Source organism: Thamnophis elegans, chromosome 3, assembly GCF_009769535.1.
Source record: "Thamnophis elegans isolate rThaEle1 chromosome 3, rThaEle1.pri, whole genome shotgun sequence".
In the NCBI taxonomy this organism is placed as follows: domain Eukaryota; kingdom Metazoa; phylum Chordata; class Lepidosauria; order Squamata; family Colubridae; genus Thamnophis; species Thamnophis elegans.
The window spans coordinates 38728038-38752460 of NC_045543.1; the positions used below are offsets into that span (position 1 = coordinate 38728038).

A 24423-nucleotide genomic window follows, 5' to 3' on the forward strand; every position below is an offset into this window, starting at 1 on the left:
GAACCACATTGTTGGAAGGAAATTAACATCTAAAGATGTACCACATATGGTCCAGACTCCAGACAAACAGTTTGTTTATTATTTCTATGACAGGCATTAAGCAATTTGAATGCTAGTAGATATGGAAGAAGGACCATCAGAAAATTCATTTTGTTTCTATACTATATTATAAAAGCAGTTACATTCCTGATTATTGTTATTGTGCTAATGTCATCACAACCTTTCATCTACATACAGTACAAGAGTTTCTTAATTAGACTATTGCAAGTTTTCATAGTCCAAAGCAGATGTTGTGCCTGGATCATATGTTATACCATCATACAGGCCTAAACACCTGGATATATGCTTTATTAGTGCTGAATGTTCTATGTACCTGATATATTGCACAAATCCAACCACTAGTGCACCCAGATAGAAGGAGAAGAAAGTCAGAAAACTGAAAAGGATGGCATGTATATAAACAGTTCCTAGGAAAAAGACACAAGGATATACCATTAGTAAGTGAAGAAATTATAGTCCACTCCACTGCTACTCTGTTGTTCGCCCCTCCAATTTCAGGTATTAATGGTAAATGCTCAGTTCTTCCCCTTACTATGTGAAATCCTCAATATTATTCTCCACTTGGAAGATAGATTTGTAAGGTAATTTGCAATCAAGACTTTGACATCTGTTCTATTCGGTGGTTCTAAAGAAAACATTTCTTCAACATCCAGTATTTGTACATGAGTGAAAATCTGTGCCAGACAGAATTACAGCAAATTGAAGGATGAGAGAATCAAATGATCAGTAAGCACTTGCAAGTGTGTAATCTCATAATATCACCTGAGTATGTTATGCCTTATTTTGTATTATTTTAATAAAACCGTATTTGTAGTGATAGTAATGCTTCATTGGTTTTGGTTAACTTTAAGAAAATACAGAATTATGTTTCAAGACCTTTAACTGAAGGTAACACTGTCACTTCAAGATGCTTCATTCGTTGAAGGTTCCATGTGTAGTTAGTCTTTCCTGAAAAAGAGTAACATAATACATACATGCATTCCAGTTAGCCTATGCTTAAGATCAGGAATGATTTAAATCAGTGGTCCCCAACCTTTTTATCGCCGCGGACCAGTCAGCCTTTGATAATTTTACCGTGGCCCGCTGAGCGCGCGCAGGGGTGGGGGGGCGTTGTTCGCGATGACACATTGATTGTTTATATATCATATTGTTTTGATTACTACCATAATATGAGCTAAAAATATATCAAGCAAATATTTCCATGATGCTTTTTTGTAAAAGAAAAAATGGGGGAATACAAACATACTTTTTAAATCCGCCTTCCCAATTCAACACCTGAATCATATCCCACCTTCCATTTTGTATGTAGATTTTAAGGAATAAACAGTACTATGGAAAGTCAAAAACTTTTTATATGAATTGTGAGCATGTTATGGTGCCACACATTTAGATCTCCAAAGACTCATTTTTACTTTGAATCAAAGCAGCATATAAATTATTTACCCTCCTTAATTCATTCCATCATCAATTAAATGACTTTCTTTATAGTTCATTTTCTCTCTCCTCTGGAACAAAATTAGGCACGATAAGTTCTAATGAAGATGTCACTGGTTTGCAGATCCAATTATGAATTCCATAACTTTCCCAGGATGCTTTGGCCCAAAATGCATTTCAAATGCGAAATTTTGGAAGAGAGGCAAGAGACTTCAGGCACCGAGCCCCCACCCCTGGCTGCGGCAACTGGAGCGGGCGGGAGGCAGGGAAGGGGTGGGCAAGACCGCCGCTTTCCCACCGTGCGCTGCCTCCCCTTTCCTGCGCTACCGTTAGACTCCTCTCAGCCCCACGCCCACGCCCGCGGAGGGTGCACGCGCGCCAAAATCGCGCACCCCCATCTCCCCTCAAAAGACCCCCCCCCCGCCCTCGGCTGCCCGACGTTCTCTCTCTCTCTCTCTCTCTCCCTCTCCCGCCAAGGCCGGGCGGGGAAGCGCCGTCTCCGTCCCGGGCGCGCCGCCCCTCCCTGGGCAACTCGGAGACGACTGAGCCGCTTTTTCTCCAACCACGCCGCGCGACCCTTACCAATGCCGGGCGCCACATAGACGAAGTAGAGGAACGAGGAGGCCCCCGGCCGCTGCGCGGCCCGGTGCCAGGTACTCCACGGCCCGGCACCGGTCCGCGGACCGGGGGTTGGGGACCACTGATTTAAATTGTTTAAAGTTAGCTTAGCAAGAAGAAGCTAAGATCAATGTAGAGATGTTATTAATTTCTTTATTTCTTTTTTCTCAATAGATTTTAGACTGTGTTTGTTAAAAATCTATACCATGTACGGGTTCTGGGAAGTCGGGGGGGGGGAATGAGGAGGGGGGTCGGGGAGTCGGGTGGAGGGAGGGAGGGCTATATATTAGGCTAAACACGATGTGTTAGATCTCAATGCAATGTGACTTCACATGTATACTGTTTTTCTCTAATTTTTCTTTAAAAATAGGATAAGCCAAATACATTAACATATAGTGGAAATACACCGAGGGGAGGAGGAGTAGGAAAGAAGAAAGATGGGTAGAGAGGGATGGGAGAGAGGGTGAGGGGGAAGGCGAAAAGGAAGGGAGGGAGTGGATCTGGAGAGAGGAGTGGTAGAGGGCGAGGGGAAGTAGGGTGGAGGGGGATGATGGGGGATGATGGAGGGAAGATAGAAAGTTGGAGGGTGGTGGAAGAAAGAGGTGTATGGAGAATGGAAGAGGTATATTGGGCTTTTATTTTCTGGGGCATTGTCGACAAGAGGAATTGAAGCAATTATTGTTTAATACTGTATGGTGTATACATGTGAGCGTATGAAAATAAAATATACTAAAAAAAAATGCATACATGCATGTACATACATATGATTTGATCATGCAGAAAGTTTGGAAGTCATGAGATCTGTACCAGACCATGGCTTCCAGAAAGAAAGATATCAAAATAGTTGAGAATTCTTGAATGGAGAGAGAGGAGAGGGAGGGAGAAGAGGAGAGAGAGGGAGAACATACATTTGTTTGTGGCATTGAGCCACAATATTCTGGAAGGAAAGCCTTGCTGCTAATTGAGGCCTAAGTATCTCAAGGTAGAGTTCTCATCTAAATGGTCTTTCCTCTATCCTAAATAAGAGGAAGCAGCCTTAGTCGGCCCAAAGATTCCCCATTATTGCCATAGTGATCTGTGTAGTTCACACTCTGTTTCTGAATTAGAAAGATAAAAAACTGAGCCACCACTCCTTATATTGTGAAAGTATCTTGACTCACACTATCTTACATGTACAGATCAGCATGAAAGGTAGTCAGAGCAGAAAACACTGCATTTAAAGTGAGAGCTTGAGTGGACACACTATTTCATACTTCAGTCAGTGTGTCTTCAGAGTGTCATAAAAGCGTGCCCGTCTGGAAACTCTTGCTTCCACTTCCCAGAACATAGTTTGACTTCTTTCAAGGAGATTAAATTTTATGTAACAAATGCATGTCTCACTATGATTGCCATGACAGTCTAGATAGGATAACTACAATGACCAAAACTGAAACATGAGAGATAGTATTCTTCCTGGCCTTTTTGATCATAACGCACCTACCTTGAATGGAGAGTGGGCTTGAACCACCACAGGTATAGTCCTCTGGCTTTATGACAAATACAACAAAAAACTGTTTGCTTGGGAAGTCCTTTTTCTGTGCAATATAAAAACATAATAATTTTTAATGCTCTTAGACAACTTTAGTTAAGAAAGATAACTGGACAGTAAGGGAGGGGAAAAACAGGAGGCAGTTGATTCCCCATACTGGGGGATCCTCACTTGTCTTCTTAAAAAAAAAGAGTAAATTTTAATCCTTCTATAAGTAAATTGAAATAAAAGCAATTATTCTTCTTTTTCATTATTGTGAAGTCGATTTTTTTAGAGATCTAGGCAATAAATGAAATCATAACAGTGACTGACATACACAATGCCCAGAGAAAGAAAATCCTTTTATTTTTTTTATAAAGTCTTTTCTTGTGAAAGAGGAAATGATTAGATGGAAATTATCCAGAATTCCAAAGGTTTACCATACAGTAGCTATGATTGGCCAGTAGTGACTCTAAAACAACAGAAGAGGTGGAAAAAAGGAGTCTACTTCTAAGCCAGTTCCTTTAATACAAAATGAAAGATTTCCTATATTTTTTAAAGAAAAAAATAAAATCCTGCCAATATGTACAGATAATCCAACATTAAGATATATTATTATACACATTGCAAAAACAGGTCCACAGATGTGATACTGTGACCTATACAAATATGTAAGATTATCCTGTGCCCATTATTTATTGTGCTCATGTATTATGGCACAAGACTCATGTGTCACAAATATTCTTTGCAGAATTGACGAGATTCATATGAAATCAAGTGATCTTAACCCTAACAAATTTATCTTTCCTGGATAAGCAACACTGTAAGCCAGTACATTCTTTAAATTGCCTATAATGTATGCAAAATGGAAAGAAGCCTAAGAAGATTGCAAAATTCTTATCAATGATCATTGCTGGTGTGCTTTCACATTATTGTTTCAGATTTTTTTTAAAAAATGAATTGCATTTATGATTGTTGATAACTGAACAAAAGCAAATCAATAACATTATTTCAGTTAGGATTCCTACCGTAATATGTATAATAACAGCAGCTGCATGTCTTACACAGCTCCTACACCACAGAAAGGTCTGGCTCTCTACAATGCCATTTCTTTTGCTGTGCTAGATGAAAGATAAAAGAAAGATCCTCTTCCGAGAACATCTGTGCTTTCAAGATGCCACCAACTATGTGATGAGATAAAGTATTCTGCCTTGGGCTACATTGGGCTAGAAGGCCTCCAAGGTCCCTTCCAGCCCTATGATTCTGTCCTCCTTTCCTGCCCATTTTACACAACCATCTGTATTTTCCCAGGCCATTGAATATGACTTATTGTGTATGCTCTCTGAGTGCAATTCTCTCTTAACGTAAGGTTGCCAAGTTTTGCATTGCATAGTGTGCAAAATTTGCAGGGAATGACTTCCAGCTAAGCTAATCAGTCATAATTATTATCCTGCTATTTCTTGGTTATCAGTTCTATAGCTTCTCACCAAACTGAATTTGAATGACTTTTTTTCTTTTAAATGTTTTTGCAATTATAGTATATTTTATGTTATTCAACACTTACTTTTAATTACACTTTCATTTTAGTTAACCATAGAGCTTTTTTGTAGTTCTTAATTTTATAAACATTTGCAGCTTTTATTTTGCCATTTTTTTAACTTTTAATACTAACTGCTATCTTTTAACTCACTATCTCCACAGACTGTTTTCAGGTCATAGCTATTAATTTCATAATCCCTACATTTTTACTTTATGCTGGCTGAAGACCACAATAAACTATTGTATAACTAAACATTTAAAAAAAAAATGGAGTTAAGATCTTAATACAGAAACGAGGGTCTTGAGATTCCAAGAGGTTTAAGTTACCTATTTCAACCCAAATTATTTTCTAAGGAAGGAACTCATAACCCCGAAAAGAGCCATTTGTGCTTTCAAAAGTTGGAGCGCTTGGTGTATTCTGGAGCTGCCAAAATGGTCCAATGGGCCATGATTCTGTGTTGATGTTTCCCTCAACATTTTCTCAAAACTTCAAATATGCCTCTTCACCCAAGATCATCGGCTATCTCTGGTTTAGTGACCATGCTCTTACTAGTATTCCTAATGAAAATTAACTGCTTGAGACTTCTCAACTGTTTGCAGGTATGTTTTTGTGTGCACATAGTGTAGATGTATTCGACCTCAAGGAAACGTACAATACTCTTATATGTTTTTCTTTACAATTGATTCCTTCTCCCTCCCTTTGTTAGACTTGTCCCACATTTCTAAATCATTCCTCATTTGCCTGAAATCAACTTCTCCTGGCTCAGAATTGCCGGCCCACTCCTGTGCTTGCCAGCTTCCCCATGCTCCTCTCCCTAAATATGGCCAAGTTTCTACCTTCCCAAATGTCTCTATCCATCCACATGATTGACTGCAGACAATCCTGATCTGCCTAACTGCCCCCTCCAACAAAAGCAGACTGACTACAGTAGACAGCACCATCCACTCACCTGCACAGTGAGAGCTGCCTGCTTTGTCATGGATTGGTAAACTCCATTAAATTCCACATTATAATCCAAATCATAAACGGGACACTGCAACAGATAAAGAAGCTGATTACCTCTGCTTGTGTATATTTGGTTATTGAAACAGATTCCTGGCAGGCCTTCCTGATTCTCTCCTTCTCTGGATCACATTTCAGATCAGGGCCATTCAAATTGTTATAGACCTTCACCTTTATTCCCAAGTTTCATTACATCACAGAGCAATTCAGTTGCTCCCAGTTCGAGCCACTTTGAGATTTCTTAATTTGTATACCTTTTTTAAAATGTTTCTGCCTAGAAGGAAGAATTATTAAAGAACACATGGTACTGTTACACAGCACCTTTATCAAAATGGAAGATGATCCTGAAGTTCAAAGAACCCTTCTCCCTAAATGAATACTAGAGAAGAAACAACTCACAAACGCAGACAAAACACCTGTACAATGAGCAGGTTTCCCACTTTCTCAGCTTAAGTTTGCCAAATTCAGGTAAAACTACTTGCAGAAATGCCACCCATTCCTATAAACAAGTAACAATAAAATAGATAGATAGATAGATAGATAGATAGATAGATAGATAGATAGATAGATAGATAGATAGATAGAGTAAGGTAAGGTAAGGTAAGGTAAGGTATGATAAGATAAGGAGTTCTACACATGTGAATGTGAAGAACCTGAATTAAGCTACACAAGGAACTCTCTGCATATGTGTGTACAAAGTCACACAAATATGCATGTATCTATAAACATTGTGTTCCCTCCAAGCAGCAGAAATGGGGGCCAGGGGGAGTGAGATTGGGGTGGGTGGGTAAGAGATATCTGAACTGGGAAAGGGGAAAAAGGAACAGACATGGAGGAACTAATGGGAAGGAAAGAAGGAAATTAACGGGAGGAATGAAAAAAAATTACACAGAAAGGATGACTCTTATATGATAGGAAACTCTGCTATCATTTGTGCCTTATGGAAAAGGGGGGACAATACAAATTTGGGCCATGTAGAGTCTGTTTGTACAACTCTGACTCTCAATAAGGCAGAAACAGTTTTCCCTCCTGAGTAGCACCTGCTGCTTCTTTGTGAGACACTTCAAAAGTAAAACAAGACTGTTTTATCATCACTGCTCTTGCTAAGTCTTATTATTACTGGAAGTTAGTAATGTCACTAACAAAAACAATGTCCTCCCTTCCTCCCCAGCCACTTTGTCAGTCCTCTGAGAAAGATCAAGTCAGGAAACAGCCTCTACAAAGGCTATTGGAACTCGTTTGCAAAGTATGATAACAGAAACTTGAAAGCCCTATTAGAGTTTCTTTCTGTCCTTATACCCAAGAAAATCAAGGTGAGACAATCTTGAGCTTCTTTCTCACCCCCTCTTTTCTTTCATGGCTAAGCAGATGTTAATGTAACCCTTCCTTGAATTCCTTTTTCAGGGTTATCTCTGCATGGGTCCTCTCTGAACTGGACAATTGTCATATTTGTTTTCAGGCATACTGTTTTCTCTCTGTGTCCTAAGTGAACACTAACAACTTTGGGATGTAGATTTGGAATCTACCTGCTTTGAAGGCAGCTCAGATCTGTCAGAATCAGCCCAATTTGACCCAGAATGCAGGAATGGTCCAAATTTGATTCGCAGTTCATATTAAATTGAGCAGCAATAGTACCATAAGCAAAGACAAACACTTCCAATATTCAAGTAGCCTATCATAAACTAGCAGGACTTACCACAATATCTTGGATGGAGACCACAGAGCAGGGATAGATTGTCTTAGAAATCACTCTGACAATGACAGAATCCACATCAGGAGGGAACTGGTACAAAAAGTACTATGAAGGAAGAAAATATGTTTACGATCCTTTCTGCTATAAGGATAATCTTTAAATATGGGTGAGCCCCATTTATCCAAGATAGTCATGCTGATGCCACCATGCCTCTGAGTCTGTACCTGACTTGCCCTTTGAGTGGTAATATTTAAAGTAGAGCTCTACCCGGGTTTTTTTAAATGTGAGAAGAGATCTCCACATAGTTAATCAGCATAAAACCCAAACCCCAACCAAAAATTAACCCCATAAATACAATCAATAAATAATCCCTCAACTAATAACAGCCCAAATTCCAGAGTGATTCTCAGTCCCAGAGGGCCTATGAAAGTGTATATTATGTGTAAGAAGGATGCTAAATGAAGCAAGTTTTTCAGCTACTAGCCACTTGGGGAACTGCTCTCATAACTACACAATACAACAATTTCACAATAAAGCAAGCTTTGGGCTGGTTAGTGCCTGGTTGGAAGAGTTCCAGTTCATGAATATATAATTGCTTAATTTTAATCTAAAGGGAAGATAAAAATAAAATAAAAAAATATTATATCTCTAATGGCTTGGAAGATATGATGAAACTTTTACTTAATGAAAGAAATGTCTATAGAGATTCTCAGTCATCCAGGCCATGGTTGACAACAGGGCAAGTCAGGCACAGACCAGAGACATGGTGGCATCAGCATGAGTATCTCGATTAAATGGAGCTCTGTTGTGGCCCAGCAGTAGCCGTTGGAGCTGCAAACAGATTCCAATAGCGAGGGGCCCTAAGAGTCGGCTCTGGAAGACGTGGAGGACCCTGGACAGGGTTCAGACTCCGAGCAGGGACCAGAGAGGCTGGTTGGCCACCAGGAGTTGCCTGAGGCATGGAGCAGCAGTGAAAGCCAAAGGGAGTGTGCCCATGACATCAGGCCTTGGAGCAGTGGGGAGGAGCTAAGGGAGTTGGTTCCGGATGCCAGGCAAAGGTGGGCAGATAAACGCCGAGAGTAACTACAGAAGATAATTGGACCCAAGTGGTGGTAATTAGGCTCCTCCTAAGAGAGTATATAAGGAGAGACTTTGGGAGGAGGCTGTTTGCAGGATTCAACTAATATACCAACACTGGAGAAGCTCTCAGGTGTATTTCTTATCTTGGAAGTCTGGATTGCTGTCCAGGTCTTGTCAGTATGTTAATTTACTGTGAATAAATTGTCTAGCAGTAATCTTGTCTTGGAGTGCCTTGGTGTACGGAGGGGAGGTCAGAACACGCTCCCCCATATTTAAAGATTTAAAGAACTTCAGAACTGAAGAAGCAAAACGTCTTCATGGAAAAACAAAGCCGGTTGCCCTTTGAAAAATCATATTTGGGATAATCAAGGAAAAGTTTTCCTGTTTTCCACCATACCTTTATAATGCTCAGTGCTGCCCTGACACAGTTATCAAACCTTTCCCACATTGCTTTAACTGCTGTACAATTAAAATATATCTTTGTGGGGTACAAAAACAAGGACCAAATCAACTTTGTAAGGCATTCTAAGGACCCCAAATGGTCTACTTTCATTTTATTCACTTTTATTTTCATATTGGATTTTACTATTCTCATTTTTTAAATATTAGTTGGAGAAATAGATAACAATTAAAAGCCTATAATTCCCATCAGACCATTCATACAAATATTTAGTGATCACTCTTTGCAGCCTTCCCATCTGGCTTCCCACAAGCAAAGTCAAGGGAGGAGACTGGATTCACTTAATGACCATGTGATTAGTGCACTGATTTGCTTAACAACTGTGACAAAAAGTCATAGAACTGGGCATGACTCACTTAACAACCACCTTGCTTAGCGATGGAAATTCTGATCCCAGTTGTGGTCATATGCTGAGGACTATCTGTAATGAGGAGGTTCTGGAAAAAATCAGTTCATTTTACCAAAGGGAAAAAATAAACACAATTTTTTCTGGAAGGGATGGCAATGCAGCAACCTTTTAACAGGGGAGTGAGGCTGGATATTGCTGGAAACTGGATGAGTATAGGATAAGCACAAGACTAAGATGGGGGGAGAAGCCCACAGGTGAAACACTGCTCCTCTGCTTTTTATTGTCAGGGAAATCTACATTAAGCATTGCCTTTAGAAGCTTTCTGATTTGATAACTATCAATCAATATACTGGGGGTTTGGAAACCATTGCCTCTGAAGAATGGTTAGAAAAATCTACTTATATTTAACTTTCAAAAGAAATAACTGAAGGAGAAATGACACCAGTTTGCAAATATTTAAAGGGTTATCACACCTGTCAAATATTGCTGCCTATTGCTATTGCAAGCAAATATTGCTATCTCTCCTGCCTCAAGGACAGGACCAGAATCGATAGAGTAATATTACAAGGAAGTTAGTATAGGCCAGACAGAGGAAGAACCTCCTAATTGGAGCAGCTGTCAGCTAATTGAAGAGGATGCCACATACAGGGGAGAGTTCTTTTCTGCTGGAGATCTTCAGAGGTGAAATAGTTATTTGTCAAAAATGCTCTTGCGGAAAGTGTACTTGCACAAGCTGACTTCTAAGGTCACTTCCAATTCTATGATTTTATCATGTAGTTCAGGCTCAACTCCATGCTCAGTGCAGAAATTCAAATTAAAATATGGACAGAAGTCTATCCAAGTTTTACATCTGCTGAACCACTCAAAGGGAAGTCCTTCTATGCCTGCCTAATTCGTTGTACTATCAGGTAGTATCCACTTTTTTTCCATTATAAATCCATTTCCATTATGTCTTCTATTTCTGATTCACTTTATTAAAGAGTGTTATTTTGAAATTAATTTTTTTGCTATTTTAATATTTGTATTGTTCTACAAACAAGGATAATAGGATAAATTAGATGTGGATAATATATGCCATTCCCTGGAGAAATCCCTAAGGAAATCATCCCTGGCATCTCTTTTAACGTTAACTGATGTAGCGATTGGCCCCAGCTGGAGACTGATTGGCAATACAACCTGGATCTTAAAGAGATTTCAAATTTTTATTCCATTTTATTATCAGGTTCATGAAGCTTTTAATACTACTACAAGATCATACCAATGAACCTTGTTCTTCCCTGGCATAAATATCCACACCTGACTACTGTAAAGGAATTAGATTAGTTAGATGTCATCTAGCATCGGATACTGAGGTACTAGTTTAGCATTCATCTAGATTGGAGTTAGAGTTATATATAGGCATTCCATGTCCTCCAGAGGAGATTTATCTAGTTTGATAGCGATCTGGACTCAAGAATCCAAGAAGACAGAAGAGAGATTTTATCAGTTTACATTTGCCTCTCTGCCGGTTATATAGAAGTAGTTAATATTGCCAAAGCCTACATAGTCTTAAGATATTGGCTTATATGAAATAGAGCTGCTTTTGTACCTTCTTGGACTCTTCTCTTCATCCTGTCATTAAGAGCTGCCTATTATTGTATATAGGAATGTACAGCTGGCATCCGATGCAATTTCATTTCAGTGCCAATGAATAAAATTGTACAGCTGGCAGCAATATTGACTTCCTTTCAGTGTGAAGTAAAGATCTGGCTATTTATACAAACATTTGTGCCTTACTGGAGGCTTTAATCGATGTGTAAGCATCAATTTTATAATGTTGAGGACTTTTTTATTAATAGCTGTTTAATTTGTCTGTTTGGCTCCATCCTGCCCTAAGATTTATAATATAGGGCAAATGTATCCTACTTTAATAAATAGCCAAAAATAATATTCTAAGATCTTGGATTTTAACTAAACTTTGAAAAGATGTATTTATCATTATCATACATAATTATTATCACTTACCTGTGGCTGAGAAGGGCTGGCAGTGAATATAAAAGTAGAATTCATGCTGCGGACAAAAGGAAATTTGTCCAGATATTAAGATAAAATATGAAACATACAGATACGGTAGCAGTTAGAAACTGTGGTAAGAACTTCATTAGATATCTACAGCTGGGTTCATTTTTCCAAATGAGTTTCACCCATGTCACTAATGAATATATAGATGATTTTGGAATAAACAAAAGCTCTACTAATGAATATCTTGTACAAATTATAGAGTTCAAATATTTGGTTCTCTCTGGTATAAACATTTATAAGGAAAACATAGTGAAGTGTCCAAAAGGACACTGTTTTTCCCTTATCAATGAGACTAAGGCTTTTGATTGTGTAGACCATAACAAATATGGACAGCCTTTGAAAACAACTGCGAACTGGGCTACTTTCTATGCCTATTGAAGTATGATGATCAGAAAGCAACAGTTAGAAGAGAATACAGAACAAGTAACAGGCAAAATGGGAAAAGGGGCATGTCTAAGTTGCACATTGTCTATTTATTAGCTTATTTGCACAACATATCATGAGAAATGTTGGACTAGAAGAAATAGGAATTAAAACTCTGGGATAAAATTTAATATCAACATCTGATATGCAGATATGCTATTCTGATAGTAATAGAAGTAGATGATAGAAGAAAGACTTAATTCAATGCAAATAGGGAAACTTGAAGCAGTAGCAATTTTATCTTCCTAGGCTCAAACATTCAGAGGGAAGATGAATTTAGCCATGAAACAGATTTATATTACTTGGACATATCTACACAAAATGCTAAACAACAGAAACCACACACTGACAACCAAGATAGATACTGTCGTAGCCATAAGCTTTGAATTGTAACACATGGCTATGAAAGCTGGACCATGAAAAAATGAACAAAGAAAAAAAATGATGTTTTTGAATATTGATACTGGAGAAAATTGTTGGGAATACCTTGAACTGCAAAGAACAAATTGAAACTGGATTGCTTTCCCCCAAACCCTAGCAATGAAGCTCAAACTATAACTTAAATACTTTGGATTCATGACGCAAGGGTAGGAGTCATCAGAGAAGATCCTGATGCTTGCAAAAGCAAAGATAATTGAAAAAGAGACCAAAAGTGGAGACGGTTATTAGACACTTTCACTGATGACCCATCATCCGTTCACAAAGAGCCAGAAGTTGCTTAATCATCAACCGTGTATATAAAAATAAAGGATTAAAAAAATTAGTCTGCAGAAAAAATAATAACAAAAGGGTTTTGATACAGAGGGAACATTTGGAGGGAACATAAAATCACTGTGCAGTGCACCATGTGGACATAAGCCATCATGGCAGCAGACATGCACTTGTGGATTTTAACCACTAATTCTCAACTGCATTAAAATAATATAAATACTTAAAAATAAAGCATAAGTAGCAACACTTGTCTTAAACCCTTTCTTCAAAAACTTGCAAAACAGTAGCATAGTATCAAAACAATTCTGAGAAATTTCTTCTGCCTACTTGCAACTGTAAAGAGGAGGTCATGGAGTAAACAAAATCTGTGTTTATTGATTTATTTGTCATATTTAAGAACTTTCATCTCACTCATAGAGCGACTTTGGATTGGGTTCCTTTAAAGCTACAAGGAATCTATTAATTTAAAAAGATTTGTATCATATTTGATGCAAAACAAGTTCCTCCTCTGCTGAGAATGACTTCTTCCATTGTTTTGAATATTAAGTTGTTGAAAACAAAGAACATAGAACATAGAATAACAGAGTGGGAAGGAACCTTGGAGGTCTTCTAGTCCAACTCCCTCCTCAAGCAGGAGACCCTATATCATTTCAGATTAATGGTTGTCCAGGTTCTTTTTGAAAACTTCCAGTGATGAAGCATGCACAATTTCTGAAGGCAAGCTGTGCCATTGACTTATTGATTGCACTTACTGTTAGGAAAATTTCTCCTTAGTTCTAAATTACTTGTCTCCTTGGTTAGTTTCACCATTGTTTCTTGCCTTGATGCTTTGAAAAATAGTTTGACTCACTTGTCTTTGTAGGAGCCCCTCAAATATTGGAACCAGAGGTGGGTTCCTACCAGTTCGCACCTATTCGGTAGAACCGGTTCGTCAAATCTACCGAACCGATTAGAAGAGGTTCCACCAGTGGACCGTAAAGCAGGCCACACCTACAGAATAGGTTCCAAATTTTTTTGAAACCCACCACTGATTGGACCCCTGCTATCATGTCTCCCCTAGTCCTTCTTTTCATTAGACTAGACATACCCAATTCCTGTAACCATTCTTCATATGTTTTAGCCTTCAGCCCCCTATATCATTCTTGTTGCTCTTCTCTGCACTCTTTCCAGAGTCTCAACATCTTTTTTATATTGTGGTGACCAGAACGTGATACAGTATTCCAACCATCTTTCCAAGCAGCCTCCATGTCTCCAGTGTCTTTTTCCCCACTTGGAGCTGAACCCAGAAGGACATTTCTTGCAACACCTCCATGTAGATTTAGTTCCATTGAGGACAACAGATTGAGTACGATTAGTTAGCCAGTTACAAACCCATCAGGTGGTGATGCTTTCTATTCCACATTTTTCTAGCTTGCCAAGAAGTAAGTTATCAAATCCTTTACTGAAATCTAAGTATACTATGTCCACAGCATTTCACTGATCCACTAATTTAGTAACTTTGTCAAAGGATGACAAGATTTGTTTGTCATGATCTGTTTTTGACAAACCAATGTTGGCTTCTGATTATATATGTGTTTGCTTCTAAGTGTTTGCAGATTTGTTGTTTGATTATCTTTTCCAACATCTTCCCAGGTTTTTACATCAGGCTGATTGGTCTCTAATTTCCTAGATCTGTTTTTTTCTCTTTTTTGAAGATGGGGACTACATCAGTTCTCTTTCAATTCTCAGACAGTTCCCCAGTGCGCCAAGAACTTTTCCTCTGTAGTCCAAGAAATGCAAATAATTGCAGACTTCATTAGCATGCTAATAGTATTTGTCCCCATTCTGCAACGGCATTCAGGTGTTTGAAAACTGCTATTGTATTCAAATTCTCTCCATTATCTCTTCTCAAAATTGAACTTTTCTAACCCCTTCATTCTGTCTTTATAAAACAACTGTGTAATTACTTCCTAATTAACTGATAACTCTCACTGTCCTTCTCTAAACCTGCTCCAATCCCTCCAAATTCTTCTTAATGGTGTGAGAATTGAATGCATGCAGAATTAGCAGCCAGAACTGAGACTAAAAGATGAGGCAAACCCACGGACCAGTAGACAAGAGAATCTAAACCTGAAGGATTGGGCAGGATCCCAATTCACCCATTGGGTGGATGCAGATGGACATGAAAAGCTGTGTGATGCAGGCAACAAGCTGTCAACACTCAGGCTAAACATTTTTAGTTTGCATGCCATATGTTAGCACTGTTACTTTCTTTGCTCTGTTTCTGATCAGCTTTGGATATAAATTGATTTGACATGCAAAAGTGGGGATCCGCAGGATATATAATAGAAGGCTAATATTTTTAGCAAGAAGCCTTTGATGCTTCTAATATAGCTTATGGCCTAGATTAGTGGTCCCCAACCTTTTTATCGCCGCGGACCAGTCAGCCTTTGATAATTTTACCGTGGCCCGCTGAGCGCGCGCAGGGGTGGGGGGGTGTTGTTCGCGATGACACATTGATTGTTTATATATCACGTGCGTACCAGCGCAGGGCTCTCTTCCCTGGAGCCTTTGAGCACGGCCCAGGAGCTTTTGTGCACGGCCCAGGAGCCTTTGCGCAGCGATCATGGCCCCCGGCCGCTGCAGCGATCATGGCCCCCGGCCGCTGCAGTGATCATGGCCCCCGGCCGCTGCAGCGATCATGGCCCCCGGCCGCTGCGCGGCCCGGTGCCAGGTACTCCACGGCCCGGCACCGGTCCGCGGACCGGGGGTTGGGGACCACTGGCCTAGATTGATAAATCTATTGCTACTGTTTTTTTTCAGAGGGTTTGGCTCTCGCTGTTTCTTTTCTTGTTCTTTGTGTTATTCTTGTCACATTGCAAGGTCCTCAGTTTTGCATTTCACCCCTACTTTGGTCTGCAGCATCAGTGGGACATATGACTACAGCTTGCATTATCTCCATGCAGGCAGTCCAAACAGCTTGTAATCAGCAGAACAAATGTGTTGTCCATGGGAATTTTTAAAATATAGAGGGTTTTTTGTTTTTCTATTTAAACAAAAGAACAAATATTGAAAATAACCAGCATAAGGACAAAAACAAAATGATATATAAATGGGAGTATATAAAAATTCTTTATAATCTTAAGGAAAAAGAACACTTTAAACATTGATGTTTAATATTTATAACCCCAAACATATTTGTATAGGGATAATCTATTGAGAATTGCTGTGTTATATATTTATAAAGTCACTTTCTATGAGATAGGCATCCCTATGAATTTGATTAATAATAAAATCAATTTAGTTAAACATGGCAATCAAATATGAGTACAACAATTCTTACCTAAAGGATGCTTAAACATGGATTTGTTGTGTTAATTTTTCAGCCAGTGCTGTTTTTAATGTAGTGATCCAAACAACAACAAAACTTGTTTTCCATTGTTCTGAAATGGTAAATCCAGAAACGGACCACTCACCTAAGTTGGAAGTTCTTAATCTTGGTAACTTGCAGCTGATAGTGGGCATTATAAGGAGCCATGGAAGCAACATTTATAAATACGATTTGCTCGGAAGATCCATTCTGAGGTACAGACTCAGATGGGCAGAGGGTACGGCTGACTTCTGTGTAATTGTAACTTCTTTGGTAGCTGCCGAGACAAAGCAAAATCTGACATTCAGAATAAAACCTGTGTTTTTAAAAAAACCACACAGTTGAGTATAATGCTTTGGAGAAAAACATACACTTAAATACTAATTATCCATCCTCTACCAGCTGGGATCATAAATCAACCTGGCCTTCGACTCTTCAAAACCCAGGTTTTAAAAAAGTGTTTCTAAAGGAGAGCAAGGTGAGGCCAGACAAACCTTTGAGAGTCCTATAGGTGCCTGCACTCAGACTCCATAAAATATTATATAAATGAAGATAATTTCATCCAAATATTTACTGCCATTTAAAACAGAAGGGAGGAGATAAAAATAACTCCTTCACTCAGAGCAGAAGTGTTACTGTGTCTGGAATATATCATGAACTAGGAGCCAATAAGTGGAGTCACAAGTGCTCTATTCTTTCAGGCATTGAGCAGTTCCAGCATTGTGGGTGAAGAGTACCTCTTGGCCTTTAGTACTACTCTGAATATAATCAGTGCACTTTGTTGACATCCAAGTTAGCTTTTTAGCCTGAGCAATTTCCATAGCATACACCTAATAAGCCTTTTGTCTCATCCTCTTATCTTCTCTTATCTACCTTTGCTAATCTTGTTTATATCTTATCTGCCTATTGATTTTTCTGCATCAATTCCTAATTGCTGGTGACCTTTTCTCTTTGAAATCTGTCCAGCATCAGTCAGCCTCTAATCCATGTCCTGTACTTGAATTTGGCAAAGAAAACAGATGCAAGATAATGTGTGAAGTCTCCAAGTTGAGTTCAACTTCTGGTGACTTTATGGACATATCCCTTAAATTTTGTTGGCAATAATATAGAAATAGTCTCCTCTTGCTTTTTTCTAAGGTGTTTTTTGACTTCGCAATTTAGACCACATATCTGGAATTTCCTAGTGGTCTCCTATCCAGGTATTTAACAGTGTCTGACTCTACTTCCCCTTTTCAAGGTTAGTTAGCCAGGGGGGTCACTAAACAAACCACTATTGCACAAGACCTTTGAGGAGTTTTTCAGCCAATTTGAAGAATAAAGATTTAACACCCTGAAAATCCTGACATGCTTTGCTAGATAGGAATCTTTGTTTCCAGCTATGAAAACTGCTAGACATATTTGATTACTAAGCAGTTACATTTTGATTTTGAATCACTTGGATGATATGAAATTATATTGTTATAAATTGAGTTATATTGGTGGTATGGAATAAGCCTAATTTTATAATAGTAGGAAAATATGTTTTATTGGAATGCTTATATCAACACTTTAACTCAGCTGATTTCAAATGGCTATATAAAGGATTCCGAGAGTTTATGTTTTGAGTTTAATTTCTCTATAGTATTTGTTTGGCAATAACTGAAAGAGGTATTAATCAAGCAGTATGGCCCAGAAGCCCTAGCAACTTTTGAAATACCTGCAATCTTAAGTACCTTAAAAGATTCAATGCTTGAAAGAAACCAGCAGCTGACCATTGCAAGGGATTAAAAAGTAAAATTAGTCATGTAACTGAATTTGGAAGGATGAATTGGAATAATCCAGTTTTGGAGGGTCCAGGTGTTTAGAAACATGAAAAAAATGAAATTAATGTATGAAAATATGATTTCATATTTATTGTACCTTTCAAAAATATTTTAAATGGATTTATTTTAATCCTGTAATATATCTAGCTGTTAATTATTCACTTTACAATCATAACCTGGAGGGTTTTTTGTAGTTTTTAGAATGGTCTCCAATAGAAGTAAGAATCTGTTTATTCTCCTAGATTTCACCAGGTTATGGCATAATCAAAACACAATATTCTACATCTCGATTGGAGACCTTCAGGTTTCAGTTCAAACAGAGAAAGCTAATTCCAGAAAGCTAAAACAAATTCTTATTTCTTTATACCAATCTACAATAAAGGCTTTCATTTTGTTCTCCAATAGCTATGTGAAATTATTTTGAATTAACTGCCAGCCATTGATACCCATTTCTTTTATTTCCAAAGTGAAGCAGTAGACATATGAAAGCAGTTATAGATGGATATTAAATGCAAGCTGGTGGTTAGAGTTTCTTTGCTCAAGAGGTGATGTTTTTAACAGGAATGAAATTACCCCGACAAATCAAATAGATAATGTTGGAAAAATTGGATATCCTGTACTACGAAGCTCATATTTCTGTGTTGGCCATTGAAACCCCAAGAATTAATGTTCTACTAAGGTCCAAATTGGGTTATTACATGAAGAAAGTCTGAAAACTAGCTTATTCAGAACAGTTTGTTATTTACCGGGTGGAACCAGATAGCAGGCTCTTATATTGATTCTGCTAAAACATATATTATGCTCCCATTTGTTTCACTACTCCCATTGTTCCTATCATATTATATATGTACTTTACAACAATCCAGTTTGGATTCATTTTAATATAAATGTATAAATTTAGCAAATACATTAAATATAACATAGATGAGGTCAATTCATAGTAAACATATATTTCCAGCCATTTCGAGTTATGTATGTCTATTTTACAAAACTCCAAAAACAACACAGTTTTCCAAAATATATCTCACACAGTTTTTTAGCAGAGAAAAAGCTGTATATTTTAATGCTTTTTAGGCATATTTACTCAAATGATAGCTTAAGGCAATGCCCAAAATTATATGAAAACCAATATTGTAAGAAAAAAAGTTGTTTGATCGGGAATTACTATCTACTTTGGAAAGCTACTGGGATTTAATTAAATACAATTGAAGAGATTAAACTGGCAATACTGCATTGTTTTTTTAAACTTAATATCTATCCTTATCTTTACACATTTAACTCAGTGTAAATTCTCTATACAATAAAGAATAAATACACCATAAAGTAAAATTCAATGTTGCAAAAAAATTAATGAAGGAATGCTTCTTCTCTAGCAGGGAAAGAGTAAAAGGCTCCCTTTAAAAGAAATATTTGTAGAAGGAATTTGAGGGAAGAAGTTGGAATGAGAAAAACTAAACAGAATATAAATAAATATCTTATGACAGGAAGTAATTACTTACAGCCCATGAAAAATGAGTGGGAGCTGCCAGGACAGCACCCCCTTTTGCTGCCGAACTACAAACAAGACAGGGTACTGATCATCTTCGGAGTCACTCTTCACGGTAACACGGAGGGCATCCGCCTGGATAGAGACAGAGACAGCCGGGGCATTCCCATCAATCAATGCCTATTCTGTAACCGCAATGGTATTTCCACTTTAATCCTTTTTTGATGGGAGTAAGTTAGGATGTGGCTCACAAAGAGAAGAAGCAGACTTAAAAAGACATTATGGATGCCCAGAGTTTGAGTAACCAACAGGGATAACGTGAAAACCTAATATATGAGGGCAGGTACAATATTGTTGTAATTTCTAAAACTTGGTGATTGGAATATAAATGCTAAAAGGATATAAATTGTTTTAAAAAACCCAGAATCGATTTTAAAAGACGGGGAGAAGTTCCTCTGTATGTGAAAAATTGCTACACCTCTATAGAAGTACACAATACTAGGGATAAAAGCCTTCTTAAAGGTATTTGGGTGAATATTAGAAGAAAAAGAAACTATAGGCCACTCAACCAAGCAGACGAAATACAGGTAGTCTTCGGTTCATGACCACAATTGAGCCCAAAATTTATGTTGTTAAGTGAGACATTTGTTAAGTGAACTTTGCCCCATTTTACAACTTTTCTTGCTACAGTTGTTACAGTATGTGAATCATTGCAGTTAAGTTAGTAATCTGGTTATTATGTGAATCTGGCTTTCCCATTGACTTTGCTTGTCTGAAGGTCACAAAAAGTGATCACATGATCCTGCAACACAACTGGTTCATCAATATGAACCAGTTGCCAGGCATCTGAGTTTTGATCACATGATCACTGTGGATACTGCAACCATCATAAGTGTGAAAAATGGTCATGTTACATTTTCAAGTGCCATTGTAACTTTGAACGGTCACTAAACAAACTGTTGTTGTAAACCTGTAGACAAACTTTTTGCTGGTCAGTTAGCCAGGGTGTACAGTAGTGGGAAACAAATTCTGAAGTGAGAGTGTTATCTAACAGGTTTCTGATATGCCTAGTTGACAACTTTGTCACCCAAATGGTGGAGGAGGGACCTACAAGATCAGTTATACGGGATTTAATCCTAACTAATAAGGTTAGGTTGGTTGAAGGAATGGAAATTGTAGGAACTTTTGGGGAAAGTGTCCATGTCATATAACAATTCACCATAGTGCAGACAAAAGTGACTGAAAAAAGTATTTAGACTTTAAGAGAGCTGACTTTAACAAACTAAGAGAAAGATTAGAAAGAATTTCATGGATAGAAATCCTAAAAGGAAAATCAATTCAAGGTGACTGAAAAATGTGATAAGCATTAAGGGAAGTAGGTATAGCTAGCTTAATGAAGAGAAGAATTGGGGGGGGGGATGACTTGACAGCTGTCTTCTGGTACTTGAGGGGCTGTCACATAGGATAGACTTACAGTATTCTTTAAACCAGCAGAGGGCAGGACTAGAAACAATTATGAGTAGTGGAAAGAGAAATCCAGTTTAGAACTGAGAAGAAATTTCCTGAAAATGAGAAGAATTAATGAATGGAACAGCTTTCCTCCTACAGCTGTGAGGGCTCGTCACTGAAGGTTTTCAAGACATGATTGGACAGCCATTTGCCTGGAATAGAAGAACTTCTGCTTTGGGAGGGGGTTGGACTAGAAGACCTCCAAGATCACTGCTAGCCCCACAATTCTATGATTCTATGTGAGACAGAAGGTATCCCCCCCAAAGACATAGCTCCTCAGCAAGTACAGGTAGTCCTTGAAAACAGTTTCTCTAGTGACCGTTCGAACTTACAATGTCATTGAAAAAAGCGACTTACGACTGTTTTTTTACACTCATCACTGTTGTGGCATCCGTATGGTCATTGATCAGAATTCAGACGCTTGGCAACTGTTTCACATTTATGATGGTTGCAGTATTCCAGGGCCATGTGATCAGCTTTTGTGCGCTGCTGACATGCACAGTCAATGGGGAAGCCAGATTCATTTCACAACCATGTTACTAACTTAACAACTGCAGTGATTCACTAAACAACTGTGGCAAGAAAGAAAGAAATGCCTCACTTAACAACTGAAATTTTGGGCTCAAATGTGGTGATAAGTCAAGGACTACCTGTACAGGCAGCATACTTCACATAGACACAGTGGGCAGCTAATGTTTATGCAAATGCTTTAATGTCACCAGGAGGACATAATGCTAAACGGAGACATGGGAACAATGGGAGCACATTACCCCACTTGGCCTGTTCAAATTAAGGATTCACTTGTGTGGAAGGGATGGTAACCATTTAACCAGGTAAAGATATCTTAGCCAGTAAGCTAAATCAGTGGTCTCCAACCTTGGCAACTTTAAGACCTGTGGACTTCAACTTCCAGAGTTCCTCAGCCAGCAAAGCTGGCTGAGGAACTCTGGTAGTTGAAATCCACAAGTCTTAAAGTTGCCAAGGTTGGAGACCACTGAGCTAAATGATGTGATTCATGATCCACTTTAGAATTCTTCCCCTCTGCTCAGAATCAGCTGTTCCAGAAATGAAATCTAGCATTTAAACATCCTGTTCTAGAACAATTGTGGCTGCCTAAAATACAGAAGGAAGCAAGAAATGGGATTTCTGCCACCATTTTATAGGGACAAGGGGAGGTCAGATTCCTTACCTCTATGCACACTTTGGAGTTGTTCTTATTTCTGGAAAACATAGGGTCATAATGGAATCTTTACTCTCCAATGGTTATTAAATAAGGATACTTTTAGAAGTTTTGAAATTCTATGTAAAAATATAATTTCCTAGAAAGGTTGAATAGCAACATGTACAGATAAAATAACTTGCTATGTATGTGGTTTGGCATTGCATTACTTGCAGCCTCAGAAACACCAGAGGTTTTGAAATTAGTGAGGTGCCCTCCAATGTTTATGGAAACTAAATCAATAAAAATAGTTTTGAATAACAGTCAAACAATTTGGAATACTCAATCAATGGCTCCAAGTATTAAAACAATAGTAGACATATTTCTTACAACTTGTTTGATTTAGCAAAAATATTTTCTTGAGGTCTATTGGACTCCTCAGAGAATGTGTAGAAAAGGATTAAGAATGCTGAAATCCGAATGAAATACAATAGAAGGGGAAATAATATAAGGTGAGCGCTATCGATTGATAATTGCTATTAGAAAGAACAGGAAGCTCCTGTTCATATTGTATTGTGTAAATGTGGTGTACGTCTAAGTTTTGTGTGTGTCTATTTTACATGTTTGTTAATAAAAAAATTAAAATAAATAAATAAATTTGTCAACATCCATCTTTAAATTAGTTTTGTATCAATACAGACAAGGTATAAAAAGGACAAAGAAAGGGACGGATTCTATAAGGAGCCACAAGAACTGGATAAAATTCTACAGGGAACCGAAGAAAAATGGAATCTATATATATATCTAGATCTAGATCCTAGATCCTAGATCCTAGATCCTAGATCCTAGATCTATAGCTATATCTAGATCTAGATCTATATCTATATCTAGATCTAGATAGATAGATTTTACAACCCCCAGTATGCCCAAAGATCACTACTTCCATTCTCTGTCCTTTGGCTCGTCACAAGAGACCATCCAGACAGAACCCAATATTTTTTTTACTGTTGCCTTTTTGTTATATATAATTATTTATTAAGATTTAAAATGGAAGAAGAAACAGTGAAAGAAATGATGATAACATGGCCAACAAATTTTGGGTATACTATAGAATTGGCAGAATGGGAAAAAATTTGGGAAATAAATTATAAATTAACAATGGCAATGGCATACAGAGAAAACATGTACAAGATGTTCTACAGATGGCATCTCCCATCAGCGAGAATAGTGAAAATGTTCCTGGAGTGTTCACCTATCTGTTGGAAATGCAATCAACAATACGGAACATACTACCATATGTGGTGGACATGCACATCTGCAAAAAAATACTTGAAAAAAATAAAAGATCAACACACACCAAATTGAATTAAAACCTGAATTATTTCTGTTAGGAATTAGAAAGGGAAATTATGAGAAAAATATTTGATATTTAATTCTACACATAATCACGGCAGCTAGAATCTCATTCACACAAAATTGAAAAAATAATTACATACCAACAAAAATGTAATAAAAAATATTGAAATGTGCAGAGATGGATAGCCTCATGAAAGAATAAAAAAATAAAGAAGAATCTGAATATTACTCTGTATGGGATTTATGGTATAATTGGCTAGAGGAAAGGGGGGAAAGTAGGAAAGCAAAAAAGAAAAGAAGAAATATCAAGAAATTAAAAAATAATTACAAAACCGGAAAATGAATAAAAAGTAGAATTACAAAATAGACTGTAGCAAATAAATAATAGGAAATGGATATAAAATGAGTCAAATGTACATAAAGGTTGTTATATATAGAATGGAGAAAAAAGACGTATGAAATAATATAAATGTATATCTATGTATAGTTATAGTTATATAAGATTTACATGTACAGATAAAAGAATCACAATAGTTATGTAAAAGAAGTGTAATGTGTTGCAAAGATGTTATGTTTGCATAAACAAAATAAAAAGTAAAAAAAAATTAGCTTTGTATCAGCCAACAGACAAAACTATATGTGCATATGGTCCAGACTGAATTTGTTCTTAAAATTTGAATCACAAATTGGGAGAAATAATGGCTTCTGAGGGAGTTATAGTGAACTGAAGAGGCTCTGTAAAAGCCAAGCTGATGATCACAGGAAAGATCAAGAAACTGGTGAGTAGGTCAAGTTCTTTGAAACCTCTCAATGAAAGAAAGGGA

General features: G+C 37.7%; 1 protein-coding gene across 1 annotated transcript in view; it reads right to left on the reverse strand.

Annotated features, from left to right (window-relative positions):
• SIDT1 (SID1 transmembrane family member 1) overlaps positions 1 to 24423 on the reverse strand; it is a 65251-nt gene that overhangs the window by 37964 nt on the left and 2864 nt on the right. Inside the window, exons 2-9 of the mRNA XM_032213164.1 lie at positions 19589 to 19710; positions 16394 to 16564; positions 11748 to 11793; positions 7858 to 7959; positions 6109 to 6192; positions 3593 to 3686; positions 937 to 1008; positions 374 to 467 (exon numbers count right to left, since the gene is read on the reverse strand). Of these exons, the coding sequence (XP_032069055.1) occupies positions 374 to 467; positions 937 to 1008; positions 3593 to 3686; positions 6109 to 6192; positions 7858 to 7959; positions 11748 to 11793; positions 16394 to 16564; positions 19589 to 19710 (785 nt within the window). The remainder of the gene's footprint in view (positions 1 to 373; positions 468 to 936; positions 1009 to 3592; positions 3687 to 6108; positions 6193 to 7857; positions 7960 to 11747; positions 11794 to 16393; positions 16565 to 19588; positions 19711 to 24423) is intronic.